Source organism: Triticum aestivum, chromosome 7A, assembly GCF_018294505.1.
Source record: "Triticum aestivum cultivar Chinese Spring chromosome 7A, IWGSC CS RefSeq v2.1, whole genome shotgun sequence".
NCBI lineage: Eukaryota > Viridiplantae > Streptophyta > Magnoliopsida > Poales > Poaceae > Triticum > Triticum aestivum.
In genome coordinates, this window is record NC_057812.1 from 690,505,748 (window position 1) to 690,523,868 (window position 18,121).

Here is an 18,121-nt window from a genome sequence, read left to right on the forward strand (position 1 = left end):
GTTCGGCTTGGGGGTGGGCGCTGGGGGGCAAAAGACCCCTACCCTGCACATAGCTCTACTATTGCATACATTGTTGCTTCGGTGGTTCTATGGTGATTGTGGTTCAGCTCGGTCCAATAACGATAAGTTGTCCAATATAAATGTGGTATCTATTGAGCATACTAGAGTAATTACCATTGGAAATTTTCTATGCGATATGGCGCTAGTGATTTATCTTATAATACTACTTGAATCAACTCATATAAGAGGCATTGTTTGGAGAGTGAACGTCCTGCACGCAGCGGCATATGAACGCAGTTATCCGGCCACGTGTTTTTTTACAGGGATGCGTGCATTAACTTCGTGCAGCAATAGGGGTGAATATAGCTGACGAAGGGACCTTTCTCTCCTGCCCCTGACATGCCAGGTTGTTCAGGAGGAAAGTGAAGACTTTTGGATGCGCATGTGTTTTACTGCATGCACCGCTTTTTGGTTTCAACTTGACGACGTCCTTTTTTGGTCAGCCTTATAAATTTGCTGCCAGACAAAAGAATAATATGCCCATAATGGATCTTGTTCCGGCGAGCGCCATATAAAAGCTCTTTGGTAAAAAAAAAGGAAATAAGGCTCCAACAAAAATATTTAAGTCATATTAATTACCCTGTCATGAGATTAAAAAATGGCATTCTCACAATCTTTCCCGGCATGCATGTCAATCTAAGCCTCTTAATGTCACGTCACTATGGATTACTACTTGTAATTGTGACTGCCTGCCTGACTGTTACTCTGAGACACTAGGGATGATAGCAAAAAACACATTACTCCCTTTCGTTCATTTTTGTAAGTCATTTCAGACAGTTTAAAATGGGTTGTTTTATACATTGTCTGAAATGTCTTCAAGGTCTTATAAAAGCGAACAGAGGGAATATCTTATTTCTTGCCACGTTGAGCCGGCCGGTACGGATGTGTGTGTGTATGATTGGATGACATGGGGTCTCTTGAATATAGCCGGTAAAAAATAGAAGTTGCAAAACACAGTACCGGTTTCCGTGTGAAACGGTCGACTGTGTTCTACCAGAAACTCTTTGTCACGTCTATTCGGTGCAGGTTGGGCCCATGCAGCTATACACTCAATTAACTCAGAGTAAAGTCCAGAAAATATCTATACTCTAAATAGTCTTTCTAATGATTCGAATCATCAATTCAGAGCGACACTTCCCGCATTGTTTGCCATGACATCTCCGGCTGCTCAAAAAATGCATCGGTGCTTTGGTACTCCACCCAACAAGAATTGTTGTCGTTGGCGTTTTTTCATTTTCTGGGTCCAAAAGAAATGATACCATTGTCTGTGAAACTTGTCATTCTAGAAGTCCCAAGGGACATCAATGTGACAGCAAGCAATGGTGCAACCTTTTCACTCCAAAGCCTACCAAGTTTTAGCATCTTTGTACTTGCAACGACATATGTATACCTGAGGTAATACTAGAATGACACATCCCCACAATCATTTTAAAGTTGGGACCCTCGCAAACTAACTCTCTCATTTCTGATCACAAGAATGTAACTGTTGGTTGAATCTATTGAAAAAAAAATCCAGACTTGCATAGATGCATATAGATATACGAGTAAAATACATCGGAGCTCCTAGAAGTATTCCAAGTGTGTCACATAGGTCGTAAAAGTTTAAAATCGTTCACCGCTGGTCCTAAACGTTTGAAATCTACTGTTGTATTCCTGTAGTATTAAGGAGTAGTATTACAGGCGGTAGTATTTCAGTAGTATTAAGGAGTAGTATTTTGCGGGTGTAATCGACCCAAATCAGGCGAAAAGGAAAACTGAAATTGGTGATTTAAGCCAGGCTTAAAGGGAATTCAGCTAGAAAACGGCCATCGAGCCAGGCCTAAAACTAGAAGGCTGAAAATCGTTCTGAGTCAAAGATTGTGTTTCTGAATCCTGAAAAGAAATCAATCAGTTATACTCCCTCCGTCCCATATTGTCGCTCAAAAAACAATATAATCCCATATATTCAACCAGCCGCAGTGACATGAAATCCAGGATATCGAACTGCCTGTCGTAGTACTGCTATTTTCAGCAAAGATCGTGAACCGTTCTCTGTAAAGATTAACCAAGATCTGGTGATAAAAGGGAGAAACAGGGCTAGTAGCACAGAAGCAAAGTAGCATGACAAAACTGCTTCCGCCAGTCAGAATATTGTTTATGGATTTCAACTCGAACACAGAACTAATTTAGAGGCCAAAACTTCTTCATCTAACAGACGTGTCTCAAATACCTTTGACCTAAGCTTCTGATGAGTAGTTGATCATCCAATTTTCTTTTCTTGATAGAAAGAAAGACGAGGCTTAATCCTCCTGCCGCCTCTTCTTTAAGGACCCGACCCTGGCGGCGCACTTCGCTCTACTCCTCGGCTTCGACCAGAATCTTCTTGCATGCCTCGTAGCACATGAACGAGATCCCCGCCGCGGGCATGAGCTTGATGCAGCTGGGCCCGAGCCCCTTGTACAGGCCGCCCATCCCTTCCTTCTCCATTATGCAGTAGAGGGCATGGAACACGTTCTTGTAGACCTGCCTTCCACCCACCGCCCCAGCCTGCATTTGCTTCCGAGCTACTTCGAGAGGGAAGGTGGCAGTGCTCGAGATGGCGCCCGCGGCCGAACCAATCAGGAGGGTTGCAAGGTTGCTGATCTCCTCCTGCTTGAATGTCTTCCTGTAGAGCTTCCTCAGGGTGTCGTAGGCATAGTAGTTGGTCGCGGCGTATGGCACCACTCCTATCAGACTCGGCGTCAGACCACGGTAAAGCTCCGAGGGGCCTTCCTCTCGTACAATCTTGACGAGGCAATGGAGAAAGTTGTCATATACGTCTTTCTGCAGAAACAAGTAGGCATGAGGTGAGGTACTCAGAAATATCACTCTTACACATTGTTGACAAAGAATTGTATCCACCTCTATAGTCAGACGTGTCTTGATCAGTTCCAAAGGATATGTGCACAGTGTTGAGCTGACACCTGCAAGTGCCCCCGCGACAAGTGATGGAGGGAAGGGGGTCTTAGAGGACTCATCACCCTTTGGAGTCAGGAATTTTTTGGCTGTATCAAAAGCAAATAGCTGCATTTGGATGCAAAGAGATCAATCAAATTAAAATATTGTTAGTATGTCTTAGAGGTAAACCACAAAGTGTTTGATCACTAATAACAAATCTTAGGTCCTCATTCTGAAATTCATAAGCAGAAAAGGACAACCAATTTGAGTGCAACATGCACCCACAAACAAATCAGTGTAACATAGAATTATGCAGTCTGATAACCATAACTACCCAGCGTACTTCTGTAGCAATAGTCAAACCAACTGTCTACAGTGAAATTTCATTAATGTTTTGTCATCTAGAGTATAATTTCAGAAGACAAGATATAAGAAAGCAAGCAGTGGTAGTCCAGCCAATCATTCAAACCAGGGAGTAGAAGTAGTGAAAAACTAAACAAATAAGGCTCTAAATACACACTAAAAGTGCCCAGAGTCTGACTTTGAGTGTCAGGACCACCATATACTAATACTAGAGGATAGGCCCTTGATCATTTGAAAGATAAAACTCAATTCTAATCAAATGTAGGAAACCATCAACTCACTGTTAGGCGAACCCAAACTCCTTTCCAGAAACTCTGTTTACAGATCGCATATACCGTTACACCTATTTCACTAATAACAGCCTGGGTGCTATATAACATTGACTAAAAAGTAATGGTGCCCCATTATGGTTATGGCCCTCCTCCCACATCAATTTTGCTGCATCTATCAGCAGACTGAAGGTTGTTGTAAGTGTGCCATACAATTAACATCAAATTGAAGTGATGAAAACTACACCCTACCACACGATCACAAATGAAAGTGAAGTTGACACCCTATAGTACACAAGTTAATGAGCAGAGAACCTCTATAGCATTAGCAATACAGCAGGCATTGGTCACATCACATGATACTCCCTCCGTTCCTAAATATTTGTCTTTCTAAAGATTTCAACAAATGACTACATACGAAGCAAAATGAGTGAATCTACACTCTAAAATATGTCTACATAGATCCGCATGTTGTAACCATTTGAAATGTCTAGAAAGACAAATATTTGGGAACGGGGGGAGTACATTTTAGCAACAAGGTCTACTGGGAATTGCCAAGTAGCATAAATGGAAAGTTACCTCAATCGCCTTGCTTGGAGCAACACGGATAACATTTACAAAATTCCCACGGAACAGCCCTGTCCAGCCCTCTGTCTTCATAATTGCCTGAAACACTTCTGTCATTGAATCCCCATTGCTCCCAACCATCAGGTGCGTCCTAATTGTCTCCAACGGCGCCACACAAGTCCTCGAGACCGCCCCCGCAATAGCCCCACTAACCAGCCGCCTCAAATGCGGGTTACCAATCTTAATTTTCAGTTTCAGCCCACGCTTCTTGGCCTTCTTCCTAATAACCTTACCATCCACCACCACCTCCTCCTCCACGGACCCATCCACGGCCCCAACAACCGGAAACCCGACTGCTGACGAGACAAACTTTATGCAATGATCAGCAAAAGGGATCTTGAACTCCTGCTCCGCCGGACTGGTTGACACTGCCGGAGCAGGCGTCGACACTTTCAGACCAACGCTAGCAAACAGCGCACCATGATGAGGGGAGGCAGAGTCATGCAAGCTTAAGGAGAAGGCCTTGTCTTCTTGCGAATCCCAGGGGAACCGGAGCTCCGGAAGAGCCCACCCATGTTTCTTCTCCGAGGCCAGCGTGCAGTTCTTGCTCTTGGCCGTCACGGCCATCATCGTTCCCGCCATGGGTGGGTGAACGTCTTGGCCGGCCTCAGAGTGCAAACGCACAATCAGAGGTGGACGGCCGCCCTGCACTGACGGTCGCAACAAAGAGCATATTCTTAGCCACTCACTCCAAAAAGTTCGACACCACCAACGCAAACTACCTAATAAACAACATCGAATCATGTAAACGACTTGAAGATGAACTGGGAAAATCATGCAGCAAGCACTCATCAACAAATGATCATCATTATATATATTCTCTCAATATCAAATCTACAGCAGGTACACTCGTCCAATAGAAAAATCAGGAAAGAACTTTTTTTTGAACAAACAGAGGATGCAAGAGGGAGGAGGGAGGGGGGATGAGGGAAGAAGTGGGAACGAGGGGGGAGGGAAGAGGGAGGAAGGACGAAGGAGTGGCGGCTACCTGCCTACGGACTGGTCGCCGGCGGCGGCGCTGCTGGCGGGAGCGGCTGCTCCAGGGAGGGAGGCGCTGCTGGTGGGGCTCTTGTGCCGGCAGCGGGGCGGCGGAGGCTTCGGCCCGGAAGTAGTGGCGGCGGGCCGGCGGTGGCTAGGAACCCTAGCTGTCGCGCTCGGGGAGGACTCTGGTCGGGAGCGCCTGTGCTCCCAAGGATAGGGTGCTCCGGCCGGCTGCACCATGAACGGCCAGACCGTTAGATCCATATTATAGGGACAGGATTCAACGCCCTTCGAAATTTGCAAAAACCACCCCATGGAAGTACAGAATAGCTGCTGTAACGTTTCCCCAAATGTGTGCTGCCCCCCAGTTTGGAACAAAACGAGCACAGAGCAGAGGCAGGGAGGGCTTAATTCGGGGCTCCGGTGGCGGGCCTCGCCGGCCGTGTGCTCCGGCGGCGAACTCGGGCGATCGATCTCGCCACGGTAATGACGTACGGCGCTCCGAGGTCCAGCGCTCCATCCCCGCGCCACCATTCCCCACCTCGGCGCCACGCCCGGCGACAGATCCGCATCCGCCGACGCCGGGCAGGAGAACTCCAGCCTTCAGGTTCAGGTGTCCTTTTGAATGTTACAGACTTATGTTTTTATTGTGTGTTTTGGTTCTAAACCGTCGCCCCCTTTACATTGATTGTGTGAGGTGAGATGTAGCTAGTCATATCTGTCTGTGTAAAATGCGGTGGTCTCTCTCTCAGCTGGCGTGGGAAAAAATAATCACTGAAAATTGTTATATTTTGCTTATGCTACATACATTCGAGCAATTAGTGGGTGTAGAATAATATCAGCAACCTATGGCCTGAGCAAAGTGATTTTAACTACCTGTTCAAGAACATCAATTAACACTTGCAGTATGTGCCGCACTGATTTGTGACAATTCCCTATCTGTTTGTTCAGTGTTTCCATCAAAACTAATACGATGCTAGTTTTGGTTTAGTGAACCAAATGTATTAGCTCGTTGGCCTTTCTTTTATTTTGGACAAGAGGCGGCGCCTTATATTCATTTATCAACCACATTTTACATTCAGGATTTGGCAATCCTAAACATCTTGGTTGCCTATCTTTGAAAGTATACGACACTCATCACCTGTATGTGCTAAGCTACAACATGACATATTTTTGCTCACCACCTTGTCTGATCTACTTACTTCTTGAAGCACAGTTGTGAGCCACAGAGTTAAGTTTCCGTGGTATGTGATGAATTTGTATATGCATGTTCGCTGTTGTAACAAAGAAATTTGCTAGCTGGTTTCTCATCACCCCAATGCCCAGGGGAAAGAAAAATATTTCTTGACGCTGCTGCCTTGGCTGGGATCAGATTATCCACCAGAAAAATGACCTGCTTGCATCTGAATTTGGAAATTGTTTCTGCAGCAACCTGAAGGGCCATATCTCCTGCTTGTAACGGGGAAGTGGCATGTTTGCCAGCTGCTGAAACAAAGATGTTTGTTTTTACTTCATTTTCTTCAACTTCTATATGTATTCAATGCCTGCTTTGGTTGATCCTGCCTTGGCCTTCCTTATTCAGGTGCAAAAAAGTGGCACTACATTCCTGCAGATTTAGCACTTTGGTGCTATGTGTCATCACATAATGCCATGATGCCATGCTAACTACATTCTGCTGTACTCACGAATATTTTTTATTAGCAGCATTATTGTAACTCTCTTTTTCTTAGTACATCTAAATGCCAATGCATTAGACATTTTCTTTGTTTGCTACTTTAGCATGGCATTGTTGCTTTTTTAGAGTTCATTGTGCTACAGCTCTCACAACAAGCTAACTCTTAGGTGCTCCTGCATGTAATATCTTGCACTTCTTTCTGCACCTACCAGGGAATGATGGGGTCAATGGCAAGTATTGCTCCAAGTGCCAGGTCAACTACAGCGATGGGACTTGAAGATCATGTCAACAACTTTTCCTCGCCGTCGACGGCCACCGCGTGCAAGGAGGGAGACGCGCTGAACTCTCCTCCCTGCCGGCACTCCCGCCGCCCGCCGCCATCTCTGCCTGGCTTCCCCTTCACAGTGGCTGCGCCGTTCGCTTCCTTCCCCAGAGGCCACGGCCTCCTCCTCACAGAACTGCCTCCTCTATGGATGATGATTTGGTATATGCCCTGCTCTTGCTCTGCTCTGAGATCATTACTATTTGCTTGGATGCTAATGGAATCGATTTTGTCAGGGCTATGTCAAGATTATTAGGACGAGAAGTAAGATGAGCTTGCTATTGTCAAGATGATTGGGGCTTTGCTAGGCACAAGTGCCTCTTGTTGGAATTTGTCCATCTGGTACGAGCTTAGTGATAAATTGGTGAATCATTGTATGCATTGCCTGGTGTTTAACAGAACATTGCACAACTCACTCTTAAAAGAGGATGTTATGTTAACCAAGCAATTGTCATATGTGAATCGAATTTTCTGATGAGTGATTAGTTATTTCTTGATATGTAGATATGTGGTGCTAGAAAAGGATGACTGCTCCTTAAATATATTGCTCAACTTTTGAATGATATGTATGTGGCATGCCGTTCTTCAAAAAGAAAAAAGAAAAAAAAGGAGTGTGGCATGCTCAAATGTTGGATAAGACGATTCTGGACTTGATGTCAATGTTGATTCTGGAATTTGACCCTTGTGTGGAGCCTGTACGTCCTATGTGTTTTTGTAGCTTGTTCAGCAAGTTCCCAAACAGCATTATACTACAAACTCATTTTCAGTCTTTGCCTACCTATAGTCCTGTGTGTGTTTCTTTGTTAATTGACAGTTGTACTGAACTATAGCAAAGCAGGCAATCATTTGTGTGAGTTGTACTGAACCGTGGCAAAGATGAACCCTTTGTCTTTTCTTAATGTTGCTTTATACATACACCATCTTAATCTTAAAGTTAAACTCATTAGTGCATGATTCTTTTTCTCTATTTTCAAAAGCGATTCAATTTTGCCTTTTCTCAAGTTTCTCAAGCAATTACGTTTGGTTAGTTGCATAATTGTGAAGCAACTATAACTACATTGGAGAACTCCTATGCTTCGTCACTTTTTTTTATCCAAAATGCCTGGTACTTTAACTCTGCTTTTCTACTTATAAACTGTATACTATACAACCCCTATGATTCTGACTATGGATGTTATGAACCACTCTCACTCTTGACTTCACTTCCTTTTTATGCAGTAGGAGAATCTCCGTTGTCACCGGATCCAACGAACCAAGGCCAGAATGTAGATTTTCACCTTGAAGAGCAGTCCGAGCATATCCGAGCAATGCCTTCAACAAGGTAACGATGTAAAAACATTGCCATTGGCAGGTATAACTAACACGGGTGATGGGTCAGACCTAGGCTTTCACCTTGGAGCTCGAGACCGGGTGCTTGAGTAACACCACCATCGACACCACTCATGTGTTGTCGCCACCACTTTTTAGCGATCCCAACAACTAGATGCGATGTGCGACCGCCACTACTGCACAACCATCTCTCCGCCTCAAGTTGTCACCCATAGTTTGCATCTCCCAGCCGAAGCCAACCACTGGATCTAGAGAGAGGAACCCTCACAAAGATCTTTTGGTGGCCACCGCAGTCAGCAGCGTGTCCGCCGCCACAGGACGGAGTGGTCACCACAAGGACTAACACCGTTGGCGGAGCACACCGCCGTCGACTACCACCTTGTCGAAGGGAACCCTGCTCAGGCCCGTCCGCCACTGGGTCGACATGGCCAGAGCTGGACCATGAAAGACATATCACCATCGCTGACATGCGCTCGTGTGGAGCACAGCCGCTGCTAGAACAGAAGCGCCAGATCAGTGCTATGCCTCCTGACCGAAGCATTGCGCCCACCCCGAGCATGTCCTCCGCCGCAGGCCGGAGTGGTCACCACAATGACCAACACCGTTGGTGGAGCACACCACCGTCGGCTACCACCTCGCCGGAGAGAACCCTGCACAGGCCCGTTCGCCCCTGGGTTGACATGGCCAGAGTTGGAGCATGGAATACATATCACCAGCGTTGACGTGCGCCTGTGCGGAGAGCAGCCGCTGCTAGGTCAAAAGTGCACAACCGCTAGATCGACGTCGTGCCTCTTGACCGAAGCACTACGCCCATCCCGAGCACGTCCGCCGTCACACCTCCACCACGCCGCCACACCGCAGCCTCGCATCTGTGCCACCGTCGGAAACCCGCGGTCGCGGCACCGCGCACCATGTTGAGGCTCACACCCACGCAAAGTCAGGACGTCCTGCGCCGCGAGCCAACCCCGCGAGAGGGATGAGAAGCCTTGCCGCCCCCGGCGCCGCACTCTGGCAGCACCCTTCGGCGACGGCGATGGAGAGGAGGGGATGGGAGGCGACCAAGTTTTGGCGGCGCTAGAGCTCCCCCGGGAGTGGCATGTGACCTATGTTTTTAAAGCGTCCCTAAGGCGACGCCTAGGCGTCGAAGCGCTCCCCCTCCGCTTTGGAAAATCGACCGCTTTGGGCGCCTAGGCGTCCAAAGCGCCCGCCTAGGCGCCAAAGCGCCCCCCCTCCCTAAGGCGGTAAGGTGTCGCCTTAAAAACATAGCATGTGACGATCTATTTTTTGCGGCTGCTTGCTGAACTTTCCTAAGGTTAGTTAAGTAGAACTAGAGCCACAAGTTGCAAGACTAAAAAAAATCTTACCACACCTTAAGAGTGTATGTCATGTAGGGCCATAATGTGGCAAAAGAATGTTTAAATAGCAGGTTATGGCATATAGCGGCGACCTTTAAGTAGAACTAGAGCCACAAGTTGCAAGACTAAAAAAATCTTACCACACCTTAAGAGTGTATGTCATGTAGGGGCATAATGTGACAAAGAATGTTTAAATCTCACCACTGCTATAGCTGGGCTATAGCGGTAAATTGTACATGAAATCATTTAGCGGCAACATGCTCAAACAGCTATAGTGGAGCTATAGCGGGCTATTTAAAACTATGGGCAAAACACATCTTGCCTGAGGTGTGGCTTGAACCAAACAACCACCTAAGAGTATCTACAATCCTAGTTGCCTAATTTGGGGCCCTATGCTCCCGCGGACATGGTCGGGTGCGTCCGCGTCAGTGACCGGGCACACCCCTTTTGTCCCTGTCCACAACCATAATCCCCATATGTCGGCACCCAAATCCATACATAACAATGCATAGGTACGTATATCATCATACAAAAGCATAAACAAAACAATCGGACATAGATAGGGGAATCTGACATAGATAAGTTCATACAACTCCATCCAAAAGGGCCGCTGGAGTTCATACTTAACTAAAATGCAAGATTAAAGAGTAATTAAACATAGAGAGGCGGCCAGAGTTCACCACTAACCTCGCCGATCGCTTCCCCTTGGGGTCTCGGGAGCGGCGGTTGTCCTCGGCGTTGGCGACGGGCGAAGCATCCTTGTCCGTCATGTCGCTATCCGAGGAGGAGCTCATGATCCCCGCCATGCGTCGGGCAGCGCGGTTCTGCTCCGCCGCGAGCCATGCGGCTCTCTCCGACACCACCGCCCTTTGCCTCGCCAACCTCTCAAACTTCTCCGCAAAGGTGTACGGACAACATAGATAGGGGAATCTGACATTTTTGTGATGCCGAGGGCAGGCGCCCATCTCCGCAAAGGTGTACGGACGACAGATTGGATAGCGGAGCGCCTCGATATCGTTGAAGGCGGGCGACAGCGGCCCGATGCAGATATGTAGGACCTACAACTGGAGCGGTTCGACACGGCCTGCGCCACAATCTTCATTGTGCGGCTATATGCGTGCTCCTCAGTCCCCGGCTGTCGCTGTCGCAGCCACAGGTTCGGGATGCGGGCACTAGCACTCAACGCCGCCCAGGGAGGAGCAGGTGCTGGCGGTGTCGGGCGCCACTTGTCGCCCTACGACCGCGGGGCGCCCCAGAGCTGCTCCTGCCCATCCTAGCCGCTAGCGACACTGTGGACAAGGAGCTCCCGCCCCGGCCCATTTGTGAGCGGTGGAGGGTAATACGAACGAGCTTGGCCTAGTCGATCTCGTTGGAGCCGCTGTCGGATGCACTTTCGGCCATGGTGGAAGGGAGGGGAGAGGTTGGGGAGGGGACGGAGTGGAGCGGAGAGGTCGAGAGAGTGTGGTTTACAAGGGTTCTGTCGTTCAGCAGGGGTATTTGTGGGGACAGGGGTGTGAACGGACGCTGTTTGGGCGCGTTTGGGCCTTCCCATATCCGCGCCACATATGAGCTGGGTATGGGGGTTGCCGAACAGCCTGGACATTTGAGTGCGTTTGGGGAAGGTCGGTTGGGTGGCATATTTTGGTCTGGGAAGGCCTCCCAGGCGTTTGGGGGCGAGTAAATTGCTCAAAACCACTACATTTGTGGCTAGGGTACTACTAAACCACCGCTTTTGCCGAAAACCACAAAAAACCACCAATTCTACGACAAGTGAGTAACAAATCATACTAATTCTGAAATGAGCTGCGACTAAACACAAAACCGTCCGGTTGGACCCACATGTCCGATCGATGTGGCGAATCTATGTGGACAATGCATCGATGTGGCATATCTTCTTTAACGTAGACACCCCTGAATATTAGGCTGGTCATAGTGGAGAGTAACTTAGACTAGTGTCATGCATATGACACTAATCTATGCTACTAACTTCATAGTGGAGAGTAACGTAGACGTAGTGTCATAGGTGATTGTATTAATTAGCTTGTAGACTCATTTTGTCTTGAAAAGTGTTGTCTGATGATAATATATTATATTACTCCAAATACCTCTCTCCTCATTAACTCCATGCCACATAAGCAAACTTATCTTGGGGTGTGTTATATTACTACCTAAGTTACTCCCACTATGACCAGCCTTAAACAAAAAACGCAATCAGGGCCCTCCCCCTCCCCGTGTACAATTGAGCGCACCCAGGCCCTTTCTTCGCCGGTGATAGGCGGCGCCGTTGGGATGGAGGCCGCCGACCAGCGCCGCGCACTCTGCCCTGGCCCTGCCATCCGCCATCGGGGGAGGCCGCGACCCTGCCAGCGAGCTGGGTGGCCGAGGGAGACAAAGTACGCCGGGACGCGTTCTGGGGACGACCCGAACGGGGACGCCAATGAGTGGGGCCACATCGTGTCGCCGCGACTGATGTGGGCCGAGGCCTGGGACCTGCTCCCTCGCCAATTGAAGCCCAGGGTGGACTACAACCGCGTGGTCATCATCTCCAGCAGCGCAGCAGCACGGCGACATCAGGCCACTCCTTCGAGGACGTGCTTGACCCGGCGCGGGGCGGTTGAGCGCCGGCGAGTCCGGCCTATCCGTATCCACACAGGTAGGAAGGGGGGGAGGGCGGGTGGAGCACCAGCAGGAACAACGGCAACAACCCCAGGCCACGAGCACCTTGCTCAATGATAACCCACAAGTATAGGGGATCGCAACAGTTTTCGATAAGTAAGAGTGTCGAACCCAACAAGGAGCTAAAGGTAGAATAAATATTCCCTCAAGTTCTATTGACCACCGATACAACTCTACGCACGCTTGACGTTCGCTTTACCTAGAACAAGTATGAAACTAAAAGTATTATGTAGGTGTTTTTGGATAGGTTTGCAAGGTAATAAAGAGCATGTAAATAAAAAGTAGGGGCTGTTTAGATAAGGACACATCTAAGTTAGTTTTAGTAAAGAGCTTTTTGTTATGAGAAAGTTATTTGTCCCTAGACAATCGATAACTAAACCGGTAATCATTATTGCAATTTTATTTGAGGGAGAGGCATAAGCTAACATACTTTTTCTACTTGAATCATATGCACTTATGATTGGAACTCTAACAAGCATCCGCAACTACTAAAGATCATTAAGGTAAAACCCAACCATAGCATTAAAGTATCAAGTCCTCTTTATCCCATACGTAAACAACCTACTTACTCGGGTCTGTGCTTCTGTCACTCACGCCACCCACCATAAGAAAATCATGAACATATTGCAAACCCTACAGCGGGAATCCCTCACGCTTGCGCGACACGGAGAGCACCATAGGACAGCACCAATAATAAAACATGCAACTCAAACCAATCACGATCATCAAATAACCCATAGGACAAAACGGATCTACTCAAACATCATAGGATAGCCATACATCATTGGGAAATAATATATAGCGTTGAGCACCATGTTTAAGTAGAGATTACAGCGGGTAAGAGAGGGGTTACACCGCTGCATAGAGGGGGGAAGAGTTGGTGATGATGGCGGTGATGATGATGGCCCCGGCGGCGTTCCGGCGCCATCGGAAGCGAGGGGGAGAGAGCCCCCCTCCTTCTTCTTCTTCCTTGACCTTCTCTCTAGATGGGAGAAGGGTTTCCCCTCTGGTCCATGGTCTCCATAGCGTGGGAGGGGCGAGAGCCCCTCCGAGATTGGATCTGTCTCTCTGCCTCTCTCTGTTTCTACGTTCCCTTATTTTGCCCTTTCACCGTTTCTTATATTCCTGGAGATCCGTAACTCCGATTGGGCTGAAATTTTAACACGATCTCTATCCGGATATTAGCTTTCTTGCGGCGAAAGAAGGGCATCAACCGCCTTACGGGGTGGCCACGAGGGTTAGGGGTGCGCCCCCTGCCTCGTGCCTCCCTCGGGCACCGTCTCGCGTGGATTTTTCTTCCCAAAAATCATATATATTCAAAAAAAATCTCCATCAGTTTTTATCCCGCTTGGACTCCGTTTGATATGGATATTCTGCGAAACAAAAAACATGCAACAAACAGGAACTGGCACTGGGCACTGGATCAATATGTTAGTCCCAAAAATAGTATTAAAAGTTGCCAAAAGTATATGAAAGTTGTAGAATATTGGCATGGAACAATCAAAAATTATAGATACGACGGAGACGTATCACTCAACGACCTGGTCCTTCCCCACTCCCCTCCATGTATCGGAAGAAATCCTAGGATCAGTCCCGGCAGTAGCGCATTCCTTCTTCAAGGTGTTGCTTGGTACGCGGCAATTTGGAGGCTTAGGAGCGTGGTGGGAATTCTCCGGAGGGTGCAGTGGTTGCAGGACATCTTCGCTTTCGTCAATCCGCCGCTGTTGGCATTAGTTTCTCTTTTCTTTCTCTTGTTTTTTCTCTTGGGCTTGATTGTGCTGTTTACAACGGCAGTGGTCTCGCAGTTGTATGGTGTGGTTAATGTATTAGTATAGCGGGGGCGAAAGCTTGTTTTGAGAGAAAGCCAAGATAGAGAAAGAACTGAAGGAGTCCTGAAGATCAAGATGGTCCTGGGAAGTGGCATGGCTGGAATACTATGACTAAAAGGATTTGCTGTTGATGATTGGGTTGGGTTCATCTTGGCCTCCCCTTTCTGGGCTCTGTTGGTCCACCAATATTTAGCCGTAGCTGCTGCACTGAAAACCTCCGTCCAAATATGATATACTCCCTCCGTTCCTATATATAAGTCCTTTTAAAGATTTCAATATGAACTATATACAAAGCAAAATCAGTGAATATACACTCTAAAATACGTCTATATATATATATCCGTATATAGTTCATATTGAAATCTCTAAAAAGACTTATATTTAGGAATGGAGGGAGTAGTATTGTTGTTACAACTTACAAGCTCCTCCACAAAGTTGGGAGTACAAAACAAGCTCAGTTTTGCCAATGCAACTAGCTACTACATTAAGTGCAACCAAAGATACATGTCGGCTAAATATACCACACAAATCATGTCGGCTACATATACCCCACAAATCAAAGTCGCAACTGCAGCATCATTTTACTTGGACAAATTCCTCTCTAACTTCTGTATTTATGTAGTGAACAAGTTCATGGCGGATTTTGGCAAGCTCGTGCATTCCCAATTTGCTTTTAGATATGTTATATATTATCTGCAGCATCACAAGGAAAGGAATTAGCTAGATAGGTTAATTGAAATTAGTAAGTTCAACAGGATTAGTGCAAAATTCTTCAAACCTCGCAATCTTTTGCTTCCGCCGCATTGAAGACGATTTGCATGTGGCGGCATGCGTAGAATCCACATAGCTGGGTACCCATTGGCTGCTGGTGGCACTGTCAAAAATAGAATTTGTTACTAGCTCGGGAGGCATTATTAACTGCAGAAGTACTATGAAACAGGGTGTAGTCTTTCCACTTACCATCACATTGAAGTCATGGCACAGCTGCGCTGAATGGCTGGTCCCTCCAGTTTGATGATTACAAACCTCCAAGAATGCACTAAATAAATTTGAAACTTAACCTCATCTATTCCAGAAGCAAGAAATTAATTATATGGCGAGGACAAATGTGTTCACCTGTTTAGTACTTCCTCGAGTTCTTTGTATCTGTTGTCCCCCCTGATTGAATCAAGGTATATTACCTTGTTCAATTTTGGCAGAAGTACAACTGCAACCCAATGCGCACCATTGTTGTAGGGAAAAATGATGTACTCCTTGGTGCATTGAGCATTCAATGCATAGACCATATACCGGTGGGTTTGGTCTCGCATGGTATTGATTTGCCTTGATGATATCATGTGTGCATCGAGAAAACCCACTGGTGCTTTACTATCTTCTGCGACCTTAATCAAGTGTCTAAACAAAAGCATGGAGTTATAATATGGCATCAATTAATGATCATATACTATAACTGATGCATACTTACAATGTCCACAATCTCATGAGACCCGCTTCAAGGGCACCAAGGTTGTACAGCTCGAACAAGTCCTCGAATTGCACAGGAATTGCATAGTCTTCCTCGGAATGGTGAAAATGTTTATGTTCGAATTTTGCGGTGAAACTAGAAGACCGCTCATTTGCCTGATTTTTTGATTTCTCCATGTAATAATCATGGAAAATCAGACAAGCAGGTCCAAATTCTTTCTCCATTTCTTCATCTGACAGCTCGACCAATGGTTCCCCATTCTTGAATTTCCGGGTATTAGTAGCAACCAAGCTTATCTGCAGTGCAAAAAGAAGCTGCTCCTCGTTGAGCTCGTCAACAGTCTTGTTTTGGTTGGGTTTGACCATTTTCACTAGGGCTTTTTTCTTCTGGCTTGCTGGTGCTGCATGCTTTGTTGCCATTAGTGTTGCCGCTGGTGTTGTCACTAGTGTTTTGTACCTTGCTACCACTAGTGTTGACCCTGCTGCTGGCCGTCGCCAGCTTAGCACTGCTGCAACTGGTGTTGTTGCTACTGCTGCATGTGGTGGTGTCGCCACTGTCCTTGTTTTTGTTGTTTCTGGTCGTGGTCGTGGTGGCTGCTGCGCTCTTGTTGCTGCTGCAAATGATATTATTGTTGGTGATCGTTGCTGTGGCGGTGCTATTGTTGTTGCTTCTGCCAGTGCTGTTGGTAGGACTTGATCAAAGTCAGTGTCCTTCCTGGGCCATTGGACACATTTGATTTTGGCATCTCTTAGGTCAGTTTGCCATTCCGGAGGCTCACCAACAAATAGCTCACTTGCACCTTCCACGTCATCAATGGCAGTGAGCGTCTCCTCTGCTATGGGTAGATGTACCTTCCCCAAAGCTTTCGGCACCTTCGTTCCATGGGAAGCGCACGTGAGTAACTATTGCACAAAATAAGATGACAATTATTTGAAGTATTGTAGAGACATGTATATTACTTTGGTGTCGCTGACAAGATATGTGGCTGGGATTTCTGCTGAGATATTGCGGATAGAGGAACAACTAAAATGGATCTCCATTTTCTGCACATCCTCTCCGACAAACCTTCGCCGTTTAAGCTCCTCCTTGAAGATACTGACTTGATCCTTGCATTCTCCCCTTACCGTTTGAACACTGGTAACTTCCATGCCGTCATATTCTGCTCTGGATCTTCTGTGCCTGGCTTTAACTTGACCAGAATGCTCTGCATTTCCTAGGGCCTCGGTGAGTACATCATTCTTCTCATTCCCCTTGAAAGACATCATAGCTATGTCAGCTCATAGCAAGTCCAAACTATTTCTAAGCTGGTGCATAACTTACCAACTTGCTGCGCAATGTCTGCATGTCCCGCTTTTGTAATGCAATGGTAGATGGCGAGGTAGATGATTTACTACTCATACTCACCCAAAAACTGTTTCTGGCATGCTCTTCCGTCATGTCGAGCAATGGTAGCACTCCCCCCCTCATCATTGCCTCGTCCTCCCCCCTAAATTCTTCAAGCTTACCATTGTGACATTGAGAGCTCCAACTATGAGGGTGCTTATTTTTTTTCTTATACTCCTTGTTCCGATTACTAATGCGGGGAACTTCCTTTGACCACTTAAAGTTTCTACAAAAATCAAAAGTGAATCAAAACATAATAGTATATAACAACTACCACAACTTGGTAATTATATCAAACTTTTTATGGGGGATAATTATATCAATAAATTGATATGAATTTTAGCGATCAAAGCTATAGGTGATAATTATAGCTATAGATACACTGATAATTATATCAATGTATCACTTTAGCTATCAATATATTTCTCAAATTCATGAATATTGTTACCCCAACTTACCTTCTGGAACATAAAAATCATTACTAAAATTCACTCTTAAAACAATATTTATCTAGCAATTTCTCCTAAATGCTAAATGTATTCAACAAATTACACCAACTCACTACGCTAACTAGCAAAGTTATTACCCTGATAGAATCCTCCAATGATATGGCAGTCATCCCCACTTAGGTGAAGCCCATGTTCTAGAATTATTTTGTGTTTGGAAATGGCGCCACACTTTGTATTATCTATTATTGATTTCTGCCTATGTCTGTGTCTTAGGATTTTATTTAGGGAAACAGCAGGACTCTGCTGCATATTTTTATTAATTTTAAAATAAAGGAATACAAAAGTGCCAGAGTTCCCGTGTGTTACAGTGTGCATTACCTGTTGTTTTAATGCTGCCTAAGTCCCTATTTGAGTTCTTTATT

The 18,121-nt window shown here is 46.4% G+C and overlaps 1 protein-coding gene, 1 long non-coding RNA gene and 1 pseudogene across 5 annotated transcripts; 1 reads left to right on the plus strand and 2 right to left on the minus strand.

Moving 5' to 3' along the window:
* Positions 1-2,064: 2,064 nt before the first annotated feature.
* On the minus strand, positions 2,065-5,448 carry LOC123149365 (adenine nucleotide transporter BT1, chloroplastic/mitochondrial). 3 transcript variants are annotated; one of them, XM_044569008.1, is made up of 4 exons: positions 5,228-5,448; positions 4,188-4,880; positions 2,941-3,102; positions 2,065-2,862 (listed from the first exon to the last, which is right to left on the minus strand). In XM_044569008.1, exons 2-4 carry the CDS (start codon positions 4,815-4,817, stop codon positions 2,395-2,397), a joined length of 1,260 nt encoding a protein of 419 aa, XP_044424943.1. In that variant the 5' UTR covers positions 4,818-4,880; positions 5,228-5,448; the 3' UTR covers positions 2,065-2,394. The 3 variants fall into 3 exon arrangements, with proteins under 3 accessions (XP_044424943.1, XP_044424942.1, XP_044424941.1); XM_044569007.1 differs by having other exon boundaries at positions 5,224-5,448; XM_044569006.1 differs by having other exon boundaries at positions 4,188-4,885; positions 5,224-5,448.
* A 131-nt stretch (positions 5,449-5,579) lies between these two features.
* On the plus strand, positions 5,580-11,289 carry LOC123149366 (uncharacterized). Of its 2 annotated transcripts, XR_006474610.1 has the most exons (4): positions 5,599-5,829; positions 7,104-7,375; positions 7,450-7,555; positions 8,432-11,289. It is a non-coding gene; the product is annotated as an uncharacterized lncRNA (long non-coding RNA). The 2 variants fall into 2 exon arrangements; XR_006474611.1 differs by lacking the exon at positions 8,432-11,289 and having other exon boundaries at positions 5,580-5,823; positions 7,450-8,130.
* Positions 11,290-14,815: 3,526 nt separating this feature from the next.
* LOC123149367 (uncharacterized) overlaps positions 14,816-18,121 on the minus strand; it is an 8,710-nt pseudogene continuing 5,404 nt past the window's right edge.

Coding starts and splice junctions, on each gene's coding strand:
- LOC123149365 (XM_044569008.1), bottom strand. CDS start 4,817: ATGGCGGGAACGATGATGGCCGTGACGGCCAAGAGCAAGAACTGCACG. Junction 3,103..4,187: donor CTCCAAGCAAGGCGATTGAG/GTAACTTTCCAT, acceptor ATCCAAATGCAG/CTATTTGCTTTTGATACAGC. Junction 2,863..2,940: donor AGACACGTCTGACTATAGAG/GTGGATACAATT, acceptor TTGTTTCTGCAG/AAAGACGTATATGACAACTT.